General features: G+C 39.8%; 1 protein-coding gene across 2 annotated transcripts in view; it reads left to right on the top strand.

Moving 5' to 3' along the window:
- The window catches only part of LOC140495802 (ADP-ribosylation factor-like protein 13B), a 189,163-nt gene that overhangs the window by 160,159 nt on the left and 10,622 nt on the right, over positions 1 to 18,382 (top strand). For both annotated transcript variants that reach the window (XM_072594935.1, XM_072594934.1), the window contains 2 exons: positions 1,519 to 1,624; positions 7,290 to 7,492. In XM_072594935.1, coding sequence (XP_072451036.1) covers positions 1,519 to 1,624; positions 7,290 to 7,492 — 309 coding nt within the window. The remainder of the gene's footprint in view (positions 1 to 1,518; positions 1,625 to 7,289; positions 7,493 to 18,382) is intronic.

The following is an 18,382-nucleotide window of genomic DNA, read 5'->3' as shown; positions in this document are numbered from 1 at the left end:
TTCAATTCAATGAAGATACTATTTTTCTTTTGTGACTGTAACTTGCTTTTTTTCTTCATACTCAACCTTTTGAATGTCTTCAATATCATAAATCATTCCATGCTTCTGCTCTGTCTCCATGGTATAACCTGATTTTACCAATCCCTACAGCGTCAATAACATCATCATTTCTAGTATTCTAGTACCAGTAGTTATAGTATTTTCACAATACTTCTAGCTGCTTCTCTTCATGATCACCCTAATAGAATTCTATTCTTGGTCCCCTCCCTCGTTCTCATTTCCATGCTAAACTTTGTTAACATTAAAAAGAAAATATCCAATTCTATTTCAGTCTCCTCCATTACTCAAAGGATTAATGGATCCTTAGCTGCTTTTCTGACAGTAAGCCTGGATGAACCAAATTTACCTCCAATTTAGCACCAGCCACATCTGTTTGGATCCTATTGACATTCATTCTATTAACCTTCCTAACTACCATCACAAGCTAATGTTCCTGTACTTTGCTTTCCTTTCACACTTTCTGTTGTTTTTCACTGCTGCTGAAACCCCATTTCAGGTGCTCAAAGTTTGTCAGGTTTTCCTTGCTGACCTCCCTGCTTATACCGTATATATTGCAACTATTCAAAATGTGAAGATCTAAGTATTCATTAGCATAAAGTCCTGTATCCTCTATTGTACCTGTCTCTTCCAAACTCTATTGGATTTCTGTATCCTAGCAAAGTGACTGCACCTTCTTTGTCCTCACGTACAAATCCCTCTGTGGACTTGTCTCACTCTGCTTCACTGATTTTTTTCGTCCATGTTATGGACACATGCATCCTTCACATCTCCCATATTTGGGTTACTATGCTCTAGTATTAGTGTTTGCTCTTTCTGTCACTTGGCAACTCCCTCTCCAATCAATCCATCTCATCAAATCTCTCCCTGTCCTCAAAAACATATTGCAATCCTTTTTAACAGTTCTATATCCCTTCTCTCACTAGATGCTGTATTCTTGCTCACATTTTCTTCCTGCTTTACATCACTAGATGCCTGATACACCACTATGTATGTGGAAAACATTATAGAAGCTTAAGTATTCTAGTTGTTGAAATCTAGTTTACAGGAAATGTACAGAATAATATGAACAAATTATTCATTTACATATTTTTCCTGTTCAATTTTGGTGTATGGTTAAAGGCTATACTGAGATGGAGACTAAGGCAGATTAAGGTATACTTTCAACTGGTCACTGATTTTAACAGAACAATTTGGACCAACCATTTTCCATCAAATTGGAAAATCCACCATCATTCAATCGTTCGAGTTAGAACTAGTGGTCATTCTAATATTTTCCAACACAATATGCCCTACTGCCAATTGACCCCTGGTATTGTGGGTGTGTAAGTTATGCAGCTTCTTTTCTGCACATACTCAAACTTATACTGTTGTAGGACTTGGAATGAATCAGCTGAATTTAATATGTATTTACGTGCGGAAGTTGCGATATTCGTGTTTCATCATTTACTTTTTGTTTAGACTAGCGAACAAGCAGGATAAGACTGAGGCACTACCAGAGTTCGACATTATTGAGCAACTATCCTTGGGGAAACTGGCAAATGAAAATAAATCCATCTGCCACATTGTAAGTTTCATTGAACTTCTGTCTTGCTGTACAATTTACTATCAGTTTGGACTGCCTACATGTCTTCTTCAAAAATATTAGAGCACATTTTAACTTGTACCTCCCATCAAATACCCTTCAACCACAAGGTATCAGTAGGGGAGAACTGAAACTTCCTGTTCTGTGCCATTTGTATGGACTGGCCAATCCCAATGTGGTTGTGTCCCTTGGTCAAATGTGGTGCTTGAAAGCAAGGCAAGCTGATGGATATTAGGGACTGATATTCAATCCCAAGATACAACAGATAATAATGGAAAGGGCAAAATTCTAAGACCAAATTCTTCAGTCAAATGTAAGGGGTCACCTTTTACACAAGTAATAATTTGTAGAGATTGAAATTCACCATCCATCATCATCTTGCTATTACAGATTTGACTGTTCCAAGACTGGTTAGCGTTTCTTTCCTCCAATCATTCCGTCACTCCACTTTATTCTCATGCTATACGTGAAGGGCTTTTTTTAAGAGACACATCCGGATCTGTTTCAGTGCTGTATGGCTCTATGACTCTAAGGCATGTTAGACTACAAAGAATCACTGCAGCATCACTATTCTATGTTCTAACATAAGCTCCAAACTCCAAACTTCCATCAACTTTACTTTTAAGCCACTTTCATCTGGGAATTGGGACAACTACATCTTTAAGAAATTGCTCTTAAGGATTTTTTTTTTGTGAACATCACCATTGTATTAAGCTTTGTCTCATTGGATATATGTGACAGCTCAAAAGTGAATCTTATAGAAGTTGTCCTCACTAACAATGATATTTTCTCTAACCTTATCCACCATTTGGCTGGCATATCAAACTTCATCAGATTCTCATGCAGTTTCATACTTTTCGCTTATTCTTTTGTCAAAATTTGACTATAAACTACTGAAATGTAATACACCTAGTGTGGGAGATTATTTGAAATCTTGGCCTTCTGTTGTGATCCAACCCTATTTCTCTTCATCAACCTGGTATACCAACCTTGTATGCCAATCTGACATGACTCTGAAATCTGCATTCCCAAATTTACTAGCTTGTTTAAGCATGACATTTTGGTTATACCACAAGAAATTGAGTGTTCATTTTGGCAGTTTCATTGTGGTATTTTGTAAATTAGTTTATCAAATGTGGCTACGTGCAAGATTTTGTCTGTTTGCATTTCTTATTCTTTGGCCTAAGGTGTTAGGGAGCTTTCTCCAATCTCTAGCATTCTTCTCCATATCATAAATTCTCTCGCTGCTGCACAATTATTTGTCTGCTCTACAGTCTCATTACTTTCAATCGAAACTGGCCTTCGCATTTGCTGTTCCTTCTTGATATCAAGTTGCCATATTAGAAGGCATGGTTTGGCAGGAATGCAGTGCATACTGGCAAGATGGTAGCCTTGACAGCACATGTTGACTTGTGTAGGTACAAGGAGCCACTTTCAATGGCATGCTGTCCTATGATTCTAAGGATTAGTAGGCTTACACCAGGTGAATTTGACTTCAGCAGCAAGCAGGTAGTAAATTGAAAGAGTTTACATATTTAGCCTAAAAGCAACGGCCATCTTTTACAGAAGATTAACCATTACTGAAATATATATAGCATTTATTTTTACAACTGTATTATGTCCATGAATGCACAAGATGCTGTTATCGAGAGCTCTGCAATAATTATGATGTATTTGGTAAATTATTAATGCAGGATAGTTATCCATGATTGTTAAGCCACAATTTTCTTGTGAATGCACCTGGACTTCTTCCTGACATAATATGGAAACAGAGATGATGACTCTTATGAGTTCCAGTGGAATTTTCATACTTTCCCCTGAGGACGAGAGCAAGAAATTCAAATACTTTGAAGCTGCAATGGAGCTGCCATTGATCTCGCCCTATTTTCATTTTCTATTATCAGCGGGGAGTTTGTGTTGAGGAACTGCCGATACATTGGCCTGAGTGCCTGTGTCCTGTCCATCTCTGATTAGAAATTTGAAGAGGGAAAAGCTGTAAACAGAGGCGTTGAACTAGTGCTGCTTTCTTGAGCTGCTTTTGGTGATCATTTTTACTGCTGTTATGTTCCATGTCTGCAGGCTCTATACTGCGCAAAGTGCTGCCCTAAATAGGCGACACATCAGGACTATACAAATGACCAAAACCCACCAATTCAGGTGGGTTTAGATCTGATCAAATACAGGATACAGCAAACGTTCAGCTGTGCAGCTCTGTTGTTATCTTCTGTTAGGGATTTGATTGGATAATTAGTAACTTGCAGGATATTCTTCTAGATTTTCACACTCACGCAAACTGTTTCATGGCATCTCATCAGATAATCACTTCATATTTTTCACAACAGTTTCATTCAGTTTAAAAGTACAAGTTGTATTTTTATTGTCTTTATTGCCTAAGGTGTGGTATGAACTGAATATACATCTAAGAACAATTATTGCCATTCATTTATCAAGTTAACCAATATATCTCACCATCCTCTATTCCCTATATGCTATAGAAAACTGTGAATGCAACAAGTAACAACATTACTGATAATAAATAACCTGAAGATGACTTTTAACTTCACAAATTGATCTTAAAAATGTATCTCTTCCAATGTCAATGTAATAAATCTTCAATTTTAAAATGGTATTCCAGCTGTCTTGACACAGTTAGTACTGTACAAATTCAATCACCAAGGCAGAAAACAAATTCATTGTGAATGCCATGAAATAAATTATTTAGTGTATTTTACATTTCTGCATTAACATGATTTATTTGCTATACAACTTCTAGGATAATTCAGAATTTTCTTACTTTCTTTCCTTGTATTTTATTCAACAGCTCATTAGATTTGGTTTGCAATCTTCTTATTACAGCCACATACTAGATGGAGAGAAGTTTGTCTTACCTAGACTTTAGCCAAGTTTCAAGTGTACAAAGTGTTCTGGTGGCATCTATGCTTGAAGGCTTAAATCTGTGAACAGGGGCATCTCGTGGGGTTTTCATATGTTATAACATCTGGGCGCCTTGACAGTCACTATAGGCTATTCTTGTTCATGATTAGTTTAAGTGAGGCATTGAGAGAATCTGAGAAAATTTATTTTACTATTCACTCATGGGATGTGGGCATCACTGGCTCACCAGCATTAATTGCCCACACCTAGTTGCCCTTGAGAAAGTGGTGGTGAGCTACCTTCTTGAACCATTGCAGTATATGTGCTGTATGTTGATCCACAATGCCCTTATGGAGAGAATTCTACTCAATATAACAATCAATGGTGTGGAGAGGTGAGGTATTGTAAGGCAAGACTTAAAACTAAATAAATAGTGAACAGAATTTTTTAACAGGCAAAAACTCCAACTTAACAGTCAGGGAATCAGGATTCAAAATACATGGGAGCAGGAGGTGAAATCCCCAAAATACCTGGGAGCAATCAATCACTGGGGCAACCAATGAGAAAAAGGTTGCCCTGATAATAGAGTGAATTTGTGAGGAGCTGTTCCTTCAGCCATAAGCTGGTTCTCTTTGTGCTTTTGTTCCTGGCAATTGTAGGAGGGAAAGAGCATGTCTCTGGAGGAAAGCACATGGTAGCAATGTGGGAAATGATGGGAAGCTTTGAGAAGCTCTTTGTTAGGGTCTGGGGCTTTTGCCCAAGTCTGGGGTATTTATGGTGGCAAAGTCTTTTCTGGGAATTGAGGCCTATGCCAGAGACTGGGATTTTTGCCATGGGCCAAGTGCCAACTGCTAGGTCTAAGGTAGGAGTTGGAGAGTAAAGAGAATGGTATCTGCCAGGGGTAAACAACAGCTTCAGGATGGGAAGAAGGCATAGGGTTAGGTTGCAAGGTTTTGGAGGGAGAAGAAGGCTACAAGAGGGGGCAAAGCAGACTAAAACAACAGAGAGGTAGGATTGGATTTGGGGAGGGGAGAAGACTGCAAGAGAGAGCAGCAGGAAGGATGGAGACTACAATGAAGAATGGGCAAGGAGGCGGCTAGAAGAGAGAAGGAGGGAGTACAAGGATGCAACAAGAATGGGGGGAAGGAAGCTGCAAGTACAGTGAGGAGAGAAAAAGGCTGCAAAGGGAGACAAGAAGAGGGCAGCTTCAGGATAGGGGGAGGCTAATAATCATTCTCGTCGGATACTCAGCGTTATTTTCAAGTCACCTTCCTCTTTTATTGTGAATTTGGACAATTACATCTTTTGGAAATTGCTCTTTGGGATAGTTATTCTTCTGAATAATTATATATATTTCCATCAGCTTTGTGTGTATGCGATGGAAATGCATTAGGTGTGACCTCACCAGTCTGCAGAACGTGTGTTGAGGGTGATAACCTTTTGTATGTGGAAATGTGTGTCAGTTACAGCATTTTGAAAAAAGTCTGCGGTTTGAAGCCACTTTAAATACTGAAACTTTTAGAAAATTAAATCTTTTTGTGTGTGTTGTAGACTTAGGTTTGATGGATGGTTGATAATATTGCAGATAAGGATAAATTCTTTGAATTCATCTTCTGTGTGAGTCCAAATAGCCTATATATCAACACAACTCCAAAAAGTATTATTACCATGGGCTGAATGTCTTCAGCCACTCAATAAAGTGGGCATTGGTAAGAAAGTTGGGAGAATCATGTGAGATTGGCAATAAGCAGATTCCTGATGGTGAGAGCAAGAAGTCCCATTTTCCAACAAAGTGTTGAATGTTGAGGTAATATTTGCACTAGGCGAGAGGACTGCAGATGCTGGATATCAGAGCCAAGAGTGTGATGCTGGAAAAGCACAGCCAGTCAGGAAGCATCCAAGAAGCAGGAGAATCGACGTTTCGGGCAAAAGCCCTTCATCAGGAATGCCCTGATGAACAGCTTCCTGATGATGGCCTTTTGTCCAAAATGTCGATTTTCCTGCTCCTCAGTTGCTGCCTGACCAGCTGTAATATTTGCACTAGTAGTGAGAAGTAGTAGAGTAGTGAAAAGCCTACTTGTATGCATTAGTCACATCTCATTGATATGCAGTTTCCCATTATCCCAATTTCTAGATAGAATCTAGACAGCAACAATCCTGACGTGAATGTCAGAAATGATAACCTGGTGACTTCAGTTCACCTCTTGCTTGTCTCGAACTCCATTTTGGACATCAGACTCTAACATCTCAGAGCATGCGCTATGGGTAGCAATCACAACCACCTCCCCGCGCCCCCCCCCCCCCCCCACACCGCCGTCTGCTAGACCTCCAAATTCCTGTCAGCAAAGCAGGGTGTCAATTTCCCTCTGTCAGACATGGCTGGGAAAATTGATTCTGTGAAGGCCAGCTCCAGACTGCCAATGTTTGATAAGCACCGGGAATCCTGGGATATCCTGATGGTGGCCAATACTTCCTCCTTTGGCAACAGGGAGAATATGATGCGTGGGGAGCCATGCGGTCACAGTCCATAGGTAATTAGGAGAGTTTGGGAAGATAATGTGAGGAACCTCAGTAAGGCTCCTGGAATTAACCATAATTAACACTTAGCCAATTTTATACAGCACTGTGTAGCTGCTTTACTTTTAATGACTTGGTGGTTTTTTAAAGTAAAACATGCAACTGCTTAGTGTTGATGAGTTAGCTCTCACTGAAATCAAGCTCCTGTGGTAAGCCATTGATTGCGTTGGTAGTAATTCAAATCCTTTTTCTTAAGGAACCATGCTCAGCTACTTTGGACTATGCTGAAAAGAAACTAGACAAGACCATTTTGAAGGGGTTGCGATGGCTGCTGCGTGCAATTGCCAAGGACTACACTGACCTGTGTGCGCGATCGATCCATGATAGTACAGCACCAAAGGCAAAACAGCAGGAACAATTGGAAGGAGCACAGTCAATACTCAGGATAGAAGGAAAAAGGTATCACTGTTTGTGTGTCTGTAGCCCAATTCTTAGTTTTCACATTGATGGGTCAGAAAGTTGTTGGATCAGTGTTCATTCCAGTGGTTTGAGCACATCATCCAGATCAACATATCAATACAGTATTGAGGAAATGCTACACTGTCAGAGGCATGGTCCTATGGGTAAGATATTAAATAGATGGATTTAAATCATTTAAGTCAGTTGGATATGCAATCTTTATCCTCACATACTATTTACATTTATATAGTATCTTTAATGTAGTTGATTAACACCATAAGATATTTCATACAAGTGTAGTGCTTAGAATGCAATAATTGAATGGTTTGGGTGGGAAATGGGTATAATGTAATCTGTGATTTCAAAGCATTTTTTTTTAGTCAAGAATGAAGTACTGGAAAAGCACAGCAGGTCAGGCAGCATCCGAAGAGCAGGAGAATCGATGTTTCCGGCTTAAGCCCTTGCTTTTCCAACACCCCATTGTCGACTCTGATCTCCAGCATCTACATCCTCATTTTTTTCCATTTATTTTTGAGACAAAACTAAATGGTGAAGGAAAGGAAACAAACCCTTCCTTTCAAAACTCAGACTGAAACCAAAATTGGAGACCAATTGGAGAGATTGAAATTGCTTGAAAACCTCTGAATGATCACAGAGTTATCACAGCAAAGACAATGCTTCCTGTGATTTAGGGAGGGAGTCCTAAGACTATTATGGACAAGGCCAGACCCCCTCAAAACATTTCAAGAAAGTCGCCCGGACCCTAACTTTGCCAGTTGTTTTAAGCAAGTGTACAATGGATATTCCAGGAATGATGCACCTGGCCCAATCACTTAATCTTAAACAAAACAGAATTTAATTGCTAGATTATCGAATGAAACAAACAAAAGAAAATAGAATATAGAATAACTTAAACTATTGGAAAACCCAACAGATTATCCCAACCTAATGATGCTGTTCTAAATTCCTGCAACAATCCCCATAAATACCCCTTGGCAAAAAGGGTAAAATCAAACACTGGGTCTTACAGGTGAGAGAGAGAGAGATGGCAAAGAGATTCAGCATGGAACGCCTTCTTCCATGTAGCTGTTTCTTTGACCAGCAACCTAAAAACTGACTGCTTGCTAAAACCAAGCCAAACCAAACCAGACCAGAGGGAAGCTGAGCTGAGAGAACAGGTCACTCCCTTTTCATTGTACAAGCTTTTTTTTAAACTTCAAAACTTTTGCCTAAGGTAGTATCTGTTAGCTATAATCAAGTTGGCCCTAAAATCCATCCAAATCAGACATCTCGGCAACTTTGCCTTATACAACACTTTTGAAAAATGCCAAGGACAACAGAACCTTGTTAAAGGAGCAGCATCGTCACACCTCCCCTCTTAAAAAAAAGAACCATCAATATCCAAAGATGGCTTAATTTTAAAACCCACTTAATCTTACACTGTTAGTACATTACAACACCCATATACATTACTTTGACTATAAACACGCAAACATGTACAATTACATTCTGTTTCAGTCTGTTTACTCCTGCCACCGAACACCTCCGCTTCTCATATAAGTCTCATCAAATCACATTCTCTCATCTTGCAACATGCACAATTTTCAAACTGAATGGCTATAACAACAAGCTCCACCTAAATAGTCTGGAATTTTTGTCTTTAAATTTCTCCACAAACTTCAATGGGTTATGATCAGTGTAAGAGTTTGATTTAGATAAATGTGAGATGCAGCATTTTAGAAAGGCAAATAAGGGCAGGACTTATACACTTAATGGTAAGGTCCTGGAGAGTGTTGCTGAACCAGAGACCTTGGAGTGCAGGTTCAAACTTCCTTGAAAGTGAAATCACAGTAGATAGAATAGTGACGAGGCTATTTGGTATGCTTTCCTTTATTGGTCAGAGTACTGAGTACAGGAGTTGGGAGTTCATGTTGCGGCTGTAAAGGACATTGGTTAGGCCACTTTTGGAATATTGTGTGTAATTCTGGTCTCCTTCCTATCAGAAGGATGTTGTGAAACTTGAAAGGGTTCAGAAAAGATTTACAAGGATGTTGCCAGGGTGGAATATCTGATCTATGGAGAGACAGAATAGGCTGGGGCTGTTTTCCCTAGAGTGTCGGAGGCTGAGGGATGAGCCTTTCCCCTGGGATGGGAGAGTCCAGAACTAGAGGGCATAGGTTTAGGGTGACAGGGTAAAAATTTAAAATGGACCTAAGAGGCAACTTTTTCACGCAAAGGGTGGTGTGTGCATGGAATGAGCTGCCAGAGGAAATGGTGGAGTCTGGTACAATTGCAACATTTAAAAGGCATCTGGGTGGGTTTAGAAGGATATGGGGCAAGTGCTGGCAAATGGGACTAGATTAGGTTAGCATATATGGTCGACATGGACGAGTTGGACAAAAGGGTCTGGTTCCATGCTGTACATCTCTATGACTCTATATCATTGCCTCAGATACATTACTGGAAATCAGAAAAATTGAAATGTTGTAACACCGACATCAAGCTCCAAGTCTCCTTCTCAACTGTCGAATATTTCTGCTGATGAATGTTCAATTTCCTGGAGGAATACCTGATAGATCTTTCTATCTTACTATCACCTTCCTGTAAGAGCACAGCACCAACACCCACGTCACTCGCATCAATAACATAATTACATAATTACCTAATTTACATAATTATGTGTGGTTAATATTGGGGTAGTGGTTAACACAGCTTTCAGGCTGTCAAATGCCTTTTGACAGTCCACTGTCCACTCAAACGTCTTGACTTTCTTTAACAATTCAGCGAGCGGAGTAGCCATGCTGCTAAAATTTGGTACAAATTTCCGATAAAATCCATTCAATCCCAGGAATCATATATTTTGTTGATGATATGGAAAACTCCACAATTACCTTTGTTTCTGCATTCCATTCGTCCGTGTCCAATAACATGGCCCAGGAAGGTGGCTTGGGCTTTGAAAAATTCACTTTTAGCCAGGTTTATCACCAAGCCTGCCTCTCAAAGTCAATTGAACAATTCTGATAAATGTTGTAAATGTTCCTTCCACGTAATCCTGCAATGAACTTATTGGTTAGTCTCCGAAATATGGCTAATGCATTTTTTATACTGAACAGCGCGACTTTAAATTGATACAGTCCATTTGGCGTTATGAAAGCCGAAATTGTCTTTGCTCTTTTTGACAACGGTACCTGCCAGTATCCTCTGAGCAAGTCCAACTTAGAAATATAAGTTGCTTGTCCCACCTTCTCAACACAGTCTTCCAAATGTAGAATCGGATATGCATCAGTCTTTGTAACTGCATTGACTTTGCAATATTCCACACTTAACCATTAGGTAGCATCTGGTTTTGGCACCATTACTATGGGTGAGCTCCAGACACTGTAACTCACTTTGATTATGTTGTATTACAACTTGCGTTCAATCCCCTTTTAAATCTGTGCCAACTTTAGAGAGTTATGCCTATTAGGATGTTGCTTAATAGGAACAGTATCTCCGATATCTATATCATGCATAATTAGATGAGTATATCCCAGCTTATTTGCATATACCTCATCATGTGATAGCAATAACTCTTTCAGGTCATCTTGATTTTGGTCTGGAAGTTAACTCAATAGTTTATCCCCATTTTTGACAATTTCCTCAATGTCTAATTTAATTTGAGGAATGTCCAATTCAGAATCCTCTGAACTTGGTTTTTCACCCTGATCTGTAACCAATAACACAATCGCCCTTGGCTTCCCTTCCCTATCAAAATGCCTTTTGAGCATATTCATATGACACACTCTGTGAGATTTCTTTCTGTCTGGAGTCCTTATCAAATAGCTGACCTCACTCAACCTCCTTTTGATTTGATAAGGTCCACTAAACTTTGCTTTTAAACATTGACCAATCACTGGAAATAACATTAACACTTTATCCCTGACAGCTAAATTGCGAGTTTTTGATTTCTTGTCTGCTTCCTGTTTCATTGTATGCTGTGGTACTTTTAAATGCTGTCTAGTCAACTCCCCCGCTGTAATTAATCATTCCCTAAAATCTGACAATTAGTCTAAATATGTGGTGTCTGAATTCTGACTGACCAATTTCTCCTTAAACAATTTTAGTGGTCCTTTAACTTAATACCAAAAACACTAATTCAAATGGACTGAATTTGGTTGATTCATTTGGCGCATTTCTGATCACAATAAGTACATACGGAATTCCCTTATCCCGGTCATCCAGATAGTCTTGATTATAAGCCCACAACATGGTCTTTAATGTCTGATGCCACCATTCTAGTGCTCCCTACAATTCTGGATGGTAAGCACTAGGTTTGAATTGTTTTACTACTAAACTGTCCATAACTTCCTTAAATAATTTTGACATGAAGTTTGACCCTTGATCTGATTGTATCTCTGTGTGTGGTCCTTATCCAGTGAAAAATTTGAGTAATTCCTGTACAATCCTTTTAGCTGTGATATTGCATAATGGAATGGCCTGTAGAAATCTGGTTGACACATTCATTATTGTTAGCAAATACTGATTCCCACTTTTTGTTTCAGGTAGGGGTCCTATGCAATCAATTAAGACACTTGTAAGAGGTTCTTCAATTAAGAAAAAGAAGGAAGCATATGTCGGGTATAGACAGGATAGATCGAGTGAATCCTTAGATGAGTATAAAGAAAGTAGGAGTATACTTAAGAGGGAAATCAGGAGGGCAAAACGGGGACATGAGATAGCTTTGGGAAATCAAATTAAGGAGAATCCAAAGGGTTTTTACAAATATTTTAAGGACAAAAAGGTAACTAGGGAGAGAATAGGGCCCCTCAAAGATCAGCAAGGCGGCCTTTGTGTGGAGCCACAGAAAATGGGGGAGATACTAAATGAATATTTTGCATCAATATTTACTGTGAAAAAGGATATTGAAGATATAGACTGTAGGGGAATAGATGGTGACATCTTGCAAAATGTCCAGATTACAGAGGAGGAAGTGCTGGATGTCTTGAAATGGTTAAAAGTGGATAAATCCCCAGGACCTGATCAGGTGTACCTGAGAACTCTGTGGGAAGCTAGAGAAGTGATTGCTGGGCCTCTTCCTGAGATATTTGTATCATCGATAGTCACAGGTGAGGTGCCAGAAGACTGGAGATTGGCAAATGTGGTGCCACTGTTCAAGAAGGGCGGTAAAGACAAGCCAGGGAACTATAGACCAGTGAGCCTGACCTCTGTGGTGAGCAAGTTGTTGGAGGGAATCTTGAGGTACAGGATGTACATGTATTTGGAAAGGCAAGGACTGATGTGGGATAGTCAACATGGCTTTATGCATGGGAAATCTTGTCTCACAAACTTAATTGAGTTTTTTGAAGAAGTAACAAAGATTGTTGAGGGCAGAGCAGATGATGTGATCTATATGGACTTCAGTAAGGCGTTCGACAAGATTCCCCAAGGTAGACTGATTAGCAAGGTTAGATCTCATGGAATACAGGGAGAACTAGCCATATGGATACAGAACTGGCTCAAAGGTAGAAGACAGAGGGTGGTGGAGGAGGGTTGTTTTTCAGACTGGACGCCTGTGACCAGTGGAGTGCCACAAGGTTCGGCGCTGGGCCCTCTACTTTTTGTCATTTACATAAATGATTTGGATGCGAACATAAGAGGTACAGTTAGTAAGTTTGCAGATGACACCAAAATTGGAGGTGTAGTGGACAGCGAAGAGGATTACCTCAAATTACAAAAGGATCTGGACCAGATGGGCCAATGGGCTGAGAAGTGGCAGATGGAGTTTAATTCAGATAAATGCAAGGTGCTGCATTTGGGAAAGCAAATCTTAGCAGGACTTATACACTTAATGGTAAGGGAGTGTTGCTGAACAAAGAGACCTTGGGGTGCAGGTTCATAGCTCTTTGAAAGTGGAGTCACAGGTAGATAGGATAGTGAAGAAGGCATTTGGTATGCTTTCCTTTATTGGTCAGAGTATTGAATATAGGAGTTGGGAGGTCATGTTGTGGCTGCATAGGGCATTGGTTAGGCCACTGTTGGAATATTGCGTGCAATTCTGGTATCCTTCCTATCGGAAAGATTTTGTGAAACTTGAAAGGGTTCAAAAAAGATTTACAAGGATGTTGCCAGGGTTGGAGGATCTGAGCTATAGGGAGAGGCTGAACAGGCTGGGGCTATTTTCCCTGGAGCGTTGGAGGCTGAGGGGTGACCTTATAGAGGTTTACAAAATTATGAGGGGCATGGATAGGAGAAATAGGCAAAGTCTTTTCCCTGGGGTCGGGGAGTCCAGAACTAGAGGTCATAGGTTTAGGGTGAGAGGGGAAAGATATAAAAGAGACCTAAGGGGCTACCTTTTCACGCAGAGGGTGGTACGTGTATGGAATGAGCTGCCAGAGGATGTGGTGGAGGCTGGTACAATTGCAACATTTAAGAGGCATTTGGATGGGTATATGAATAGGAAGGGTTTGGAGGGATATGGGCCGGGTACTGGCAGGTGGGACTAGATTGGGTTGGGATATCTGGTCGGCATGGACGGGTTGGACCGAAGGGTCTGTTTCCATGCTGTACATCTCTATGACTCTATGACTCTAAATGCAGGAATAGGTATTAAAGGTGCGGGTTTTATTCCTGCCTGTGCTTTTCCAACTGACATGTATGACATGTCTGGCAAAATTCAACTACATCCTTGTGCAGTCCAGGCCAGTAAAAATGTTTTTGTATTTTAGCTTGAGTTTTTCTCACTCTTAAGTGACCCGCTACTGGTAGTTCATGTGCCACCTCTACCACCTCCTTTCCATAACCATCTGGCAATAAGACTTGATGAACTTCTTCCTATTTTTTATCTGCCTGAATATGTGATGGTCTCCATTTCATCATTAAGACATCAGTTTTAAGATAGTATCACACCAGGATACATCTAAATTCTTCTTCTGTCTGTTTTTTTATGCAATTGGTTTAGTTTCTCCTGTTTTTGCTGTAATTCAGTTAATTTCTCTGAAATAAAGATGTCTGCTTTGTCATCTATCTGCTCCTGGTTTGTCTCAATGATCTGATCAAACAGGGTCTCGACTAATTTCACTTCAACTTTCTTATCTGTACTTTTTGATCTCTCCTGTTTCCATTGGTGACTCTGTGACCTCGTTGTCACACAGTCAGGAACAATCCCAGGATATGTGTCCTACAATAGTTCAGCGTTCACTGGCTTTTCAACCACTGGAGGCAGCACTCCTACCTGTGAACCAGCTATATATTTAGCAAGGACAAGTTTTTTTCCTGGAGCTGAGAATTTGTCCAGTACTCCTACCACGACTTCTCCACTCTTCACCAGACACTCTAACCTCACTGTACATAACTGAGTGCCACCGTGAATTCCCGTTACTCGTACCTTTTCTGGCAAAAGTCCTTCTGAGGTATATATCTCCTCATTTTTCAACATCAAAGATTGAGAGGATCATGCATCTCTTAATATAGTAACCTCTTTCCTGCTGCTCCTGGCCTATGTAAGTAAACTCTACCTTCACAGGTATATGGTTTAAAAAGGTCTCTCTTTTTCTTTTTGTTCTGCTATTGCAAGTCGTTCTTCTTCTCTTTTCTCTGCTTTTAATCGTAATTCAAGCAGTTTCATTTCTTTCTTGGAGGCAGCTCCAACTCCAGCTTGTCTGACAATTCCAGCAGCTTTTCCTTGTTCACCTTTTATAAAGCCCCCAAAGTCACATCTTCTACCCCCAGAAAACTCTTAAGTGACTGAAAGAGCTATTGCTTTCCCAAGCACTGTATAAACCAACCAAAACAACACCCAGAACAAAAAACACTAACACCTACCATTTGCAGCCTTCAAGTCTAATAACCTAATTCCAAATCGGAACCTTAGAACAAGCGGACAAGCTCCAATCTGTTATGGACAGGCCAGACCCCTCACAACATTTCAAGAAAGTAGCCTGGACCCTAACTTTCCTGTTGTTTTAAGCAGGTGTAAAGTGGATATTCCAGGAATGATGCACCTGGCCCAATCACTTAGTCTTAAACAAAACAGAATTTAATTGCAAGATTACTGAATGAAACAGAAACAAAAGAGAACAGAATGTAGAATAACTTAACCTATTGAAAAACCCAACAGATTATCCCAACCTAATGATGCTGTTCTAAATTCCTGCAACAGTCCCAATAAACACCCCTTGGCAAAAGAGGTAAAATCAAACACAGGGTCTTAGAGGAGAGATTGAGAGAGAGAGAGAGACAGCGAGAGCGATAGTTAAGGAGATTCAGCATGGAACACCTGTTCCATGTAGCTGTTTCTTTGACCAGCAGCCTAAAAATGGATTGCTTGCTAAAACCAAACCAGACCAGAGAAAAGTTGAGCTGGGAGAACGGTCCACTCCCTTTTCATTGTACAAGTATTTTTATAAACTTCAAAGCCTTTTGCCTGAGGCAGTATTTGTTAGCAGATCAAATTGGTCCTAAATTCCATCCAAACCAGACATCTCAGCAACTTTGCCTTATACAACACTTCTGAAAAAAGCAAAGGACAACACAACCTTGTTAAAGGAGTGGCATCATCACAAGACTACCAAAGATCCAGAAGCATTAGAATAGGCAAATATATAATTACTGCAGCTGTTTCTGTTACTTGGAGGTAAGAGTGGTGGATCATCCAGACTGGCATAAGCTGAGTTGAGGCAGCTTTGCAGATGCGTACCATTTTAGTGAAGGGTCTGCCCATGGAATTCTAATTGGCTGTGTTCTTCTAACATTTGGGGAATATGCTAAGTCTTAGAGGCAGAGGAGCTGACATTCTTTATGAGGAGGACAGAGTTTGAAGAATTTTATGACTTAGATTGATGATACATTGGCTGAGTGGAATGCAGGTTAAAACAATGACTGCAGATGCTGGAAACCAAATTCTGGATTAGTGGTGCTGGAAGAGCACAGCAGTTCAGGCAGCTCCTCGGATGCTGCCTGAACTGCTGTGCTCTTCCAGCACCACTAATCCAGAATGAGTGGAATGCAGAGCCAGTTCCCAAGAAATGGCCTGGTTATATCAGCCACTTAACATGCAAATTATAATTTATAATGTTCCATAATTGGACTATTAATTCATGTTTAATTTCTGTTGGTTCTATCATTTAAAATGCAGGACATTACTTAAGGTTATAATGAGTACGTATTTATCGTGACTCTTCTTTAATTTAAAAAAAATCATGTTTTAAACCATGGAATATTGTGACTTCATGTTTCCTGTCAACAACTTAATTTTTGTCAGGGTTCCTTTCTTGAGAAAAATTTCCAGTCTCGACAAGGTTTAAATGCTGTTGAAAGAATTAAGTTTTGTGAAGGTTTTGAAAGATATATTAAATAGTAACAAAGCAAAGGAATTCATGCAAGGTACTCCTGAGAATAAATCCTAAATGCCGTTGATGCAACGTGGGCAAGATAAACAAACAGTCAGAGCTTTATGAGCAGTGTTTTTTTCTCCTGGACAAAAGACAACTGCATCTCATGGTCAGTTGTAAAATGAACTGTTAAGAAAATATTTATTAAGCCCAAATAAATAATATGTTAGGATGAATAACAGCATCTGTCCTGCATTACATTAATGACCAGTAATGAGTGTAATTTGTCCATTTTGATATTTTTAAGGTATCTCAGTCCTTTGCTGACAGTTAAGAATCTGCTTCTAATTCAAAAAAATGCTCTCTTGTGAGCTCTCACCAGGAGATCTATTGAAAAAAATTGAAAGGAGTGACAACAATTAATTGACGCTTCGGTAGCATTAATAGCAGCTTATCTGGCAAGTTGTTTAAACACACTGTTTGGAAGGGAATGGTAGCATAGTGGTATTAGACCTGTTATCAGAAGTCTGGATGACTGTTCTACAAAATCCCACAAAATTCCACCATTGTAGTGGGGAAAGTTTGAAAGAAAGTGTTTGAAGGTTTGAGTAGCAATTCTTAGGTCAGAATGACTGTGAAGCTGAGCAGGAGGAATATGTAGGAGACCAGGACCACTGGGAAGCAGACCAGGATTTTAAAACAAGTCAGGATCACTGAAAAACCAATCAGTATTGGGAAGTGAAATAGGAGAATCATTAAAACTGTGATATTGGTGAGTTTAGTAGTCACTGTCGCACTGTATTGACAAACAGAGCTGTCCCTTGATTTTTAAGTCTCTGTACTACAGGTGACAGCACAGCTGTTAGGATACTTGTGAATGTCTTCCCTCTACATTGTGGGGCTTTCGACATTGGACATTCGACATGGATCCCATCTGACTAAATCTTCTGGACCTGCCTATCATGAGGAACTTTTGAAAATACTTTAGCAAGGTCCATGTAGACAACATCTACTGCCTACCCACGTCAATCATCTTTGTCACTTCCACATAAAAATCAATTAAATTTATGAGACAAGGCCTCCCCCCTCAGAAAGTCATGCTGACTATCCGTAATAAAGTCATTCTTTTCCAAATGCAAATAAATCCTGCCCCTAACAATCTTCTCTAATAATTTCCCTACCACTAGTGTAAGGCTCACTGGCTTATAATTTCCTGGATTATCCTTGTTGCCCATCTTAAACAAAGGAGCAACATTGGCTGTTCTCCAGTCTTCTGACCTTGCCATGTTAATGTCATATTGATGATCAGCAGGCGATTTGTGCCTGATAGGGGTAGACCCAGTTCCACACCCTTCAACCAGACACAGCCCCAGCACATACTGTCACATATGATCAGTTCTCCTGGTAGACGGTCATGAATCAAACTAATGAGGGATCCAAATAAAAAAAATAATTTTCATTATAAAAAAGCCCGAATAGTCTTCTAAAAGTAAAAGAAGTGCAAGAACTAGATTGTTTTATGTGCCCTTGGCATAAAAACATAAAAAAAACAAAAGAAGTGACTGCCCATTGTGTGGTTTTT

This window comes from Chiloscyllium punctatum, chromosome 25 (genome assembly GCF_047496795.1).
Source record: "Chiloscyllium punctatum isolate Juve2018m chromosome 25, sChiPun1.3, whole genome shotgun sequence".
Taxonomy (NCBI): Eukaryota; Metazoa; Chordata; class Chondrichthyes; order Orectolobiformes; family Hemiscylliidae; genus Chiloscyllium; species Chiloscyllium punctatum.
This window is presented reverse-complemented; position numbering and strand designations above follow the sequence as displayed.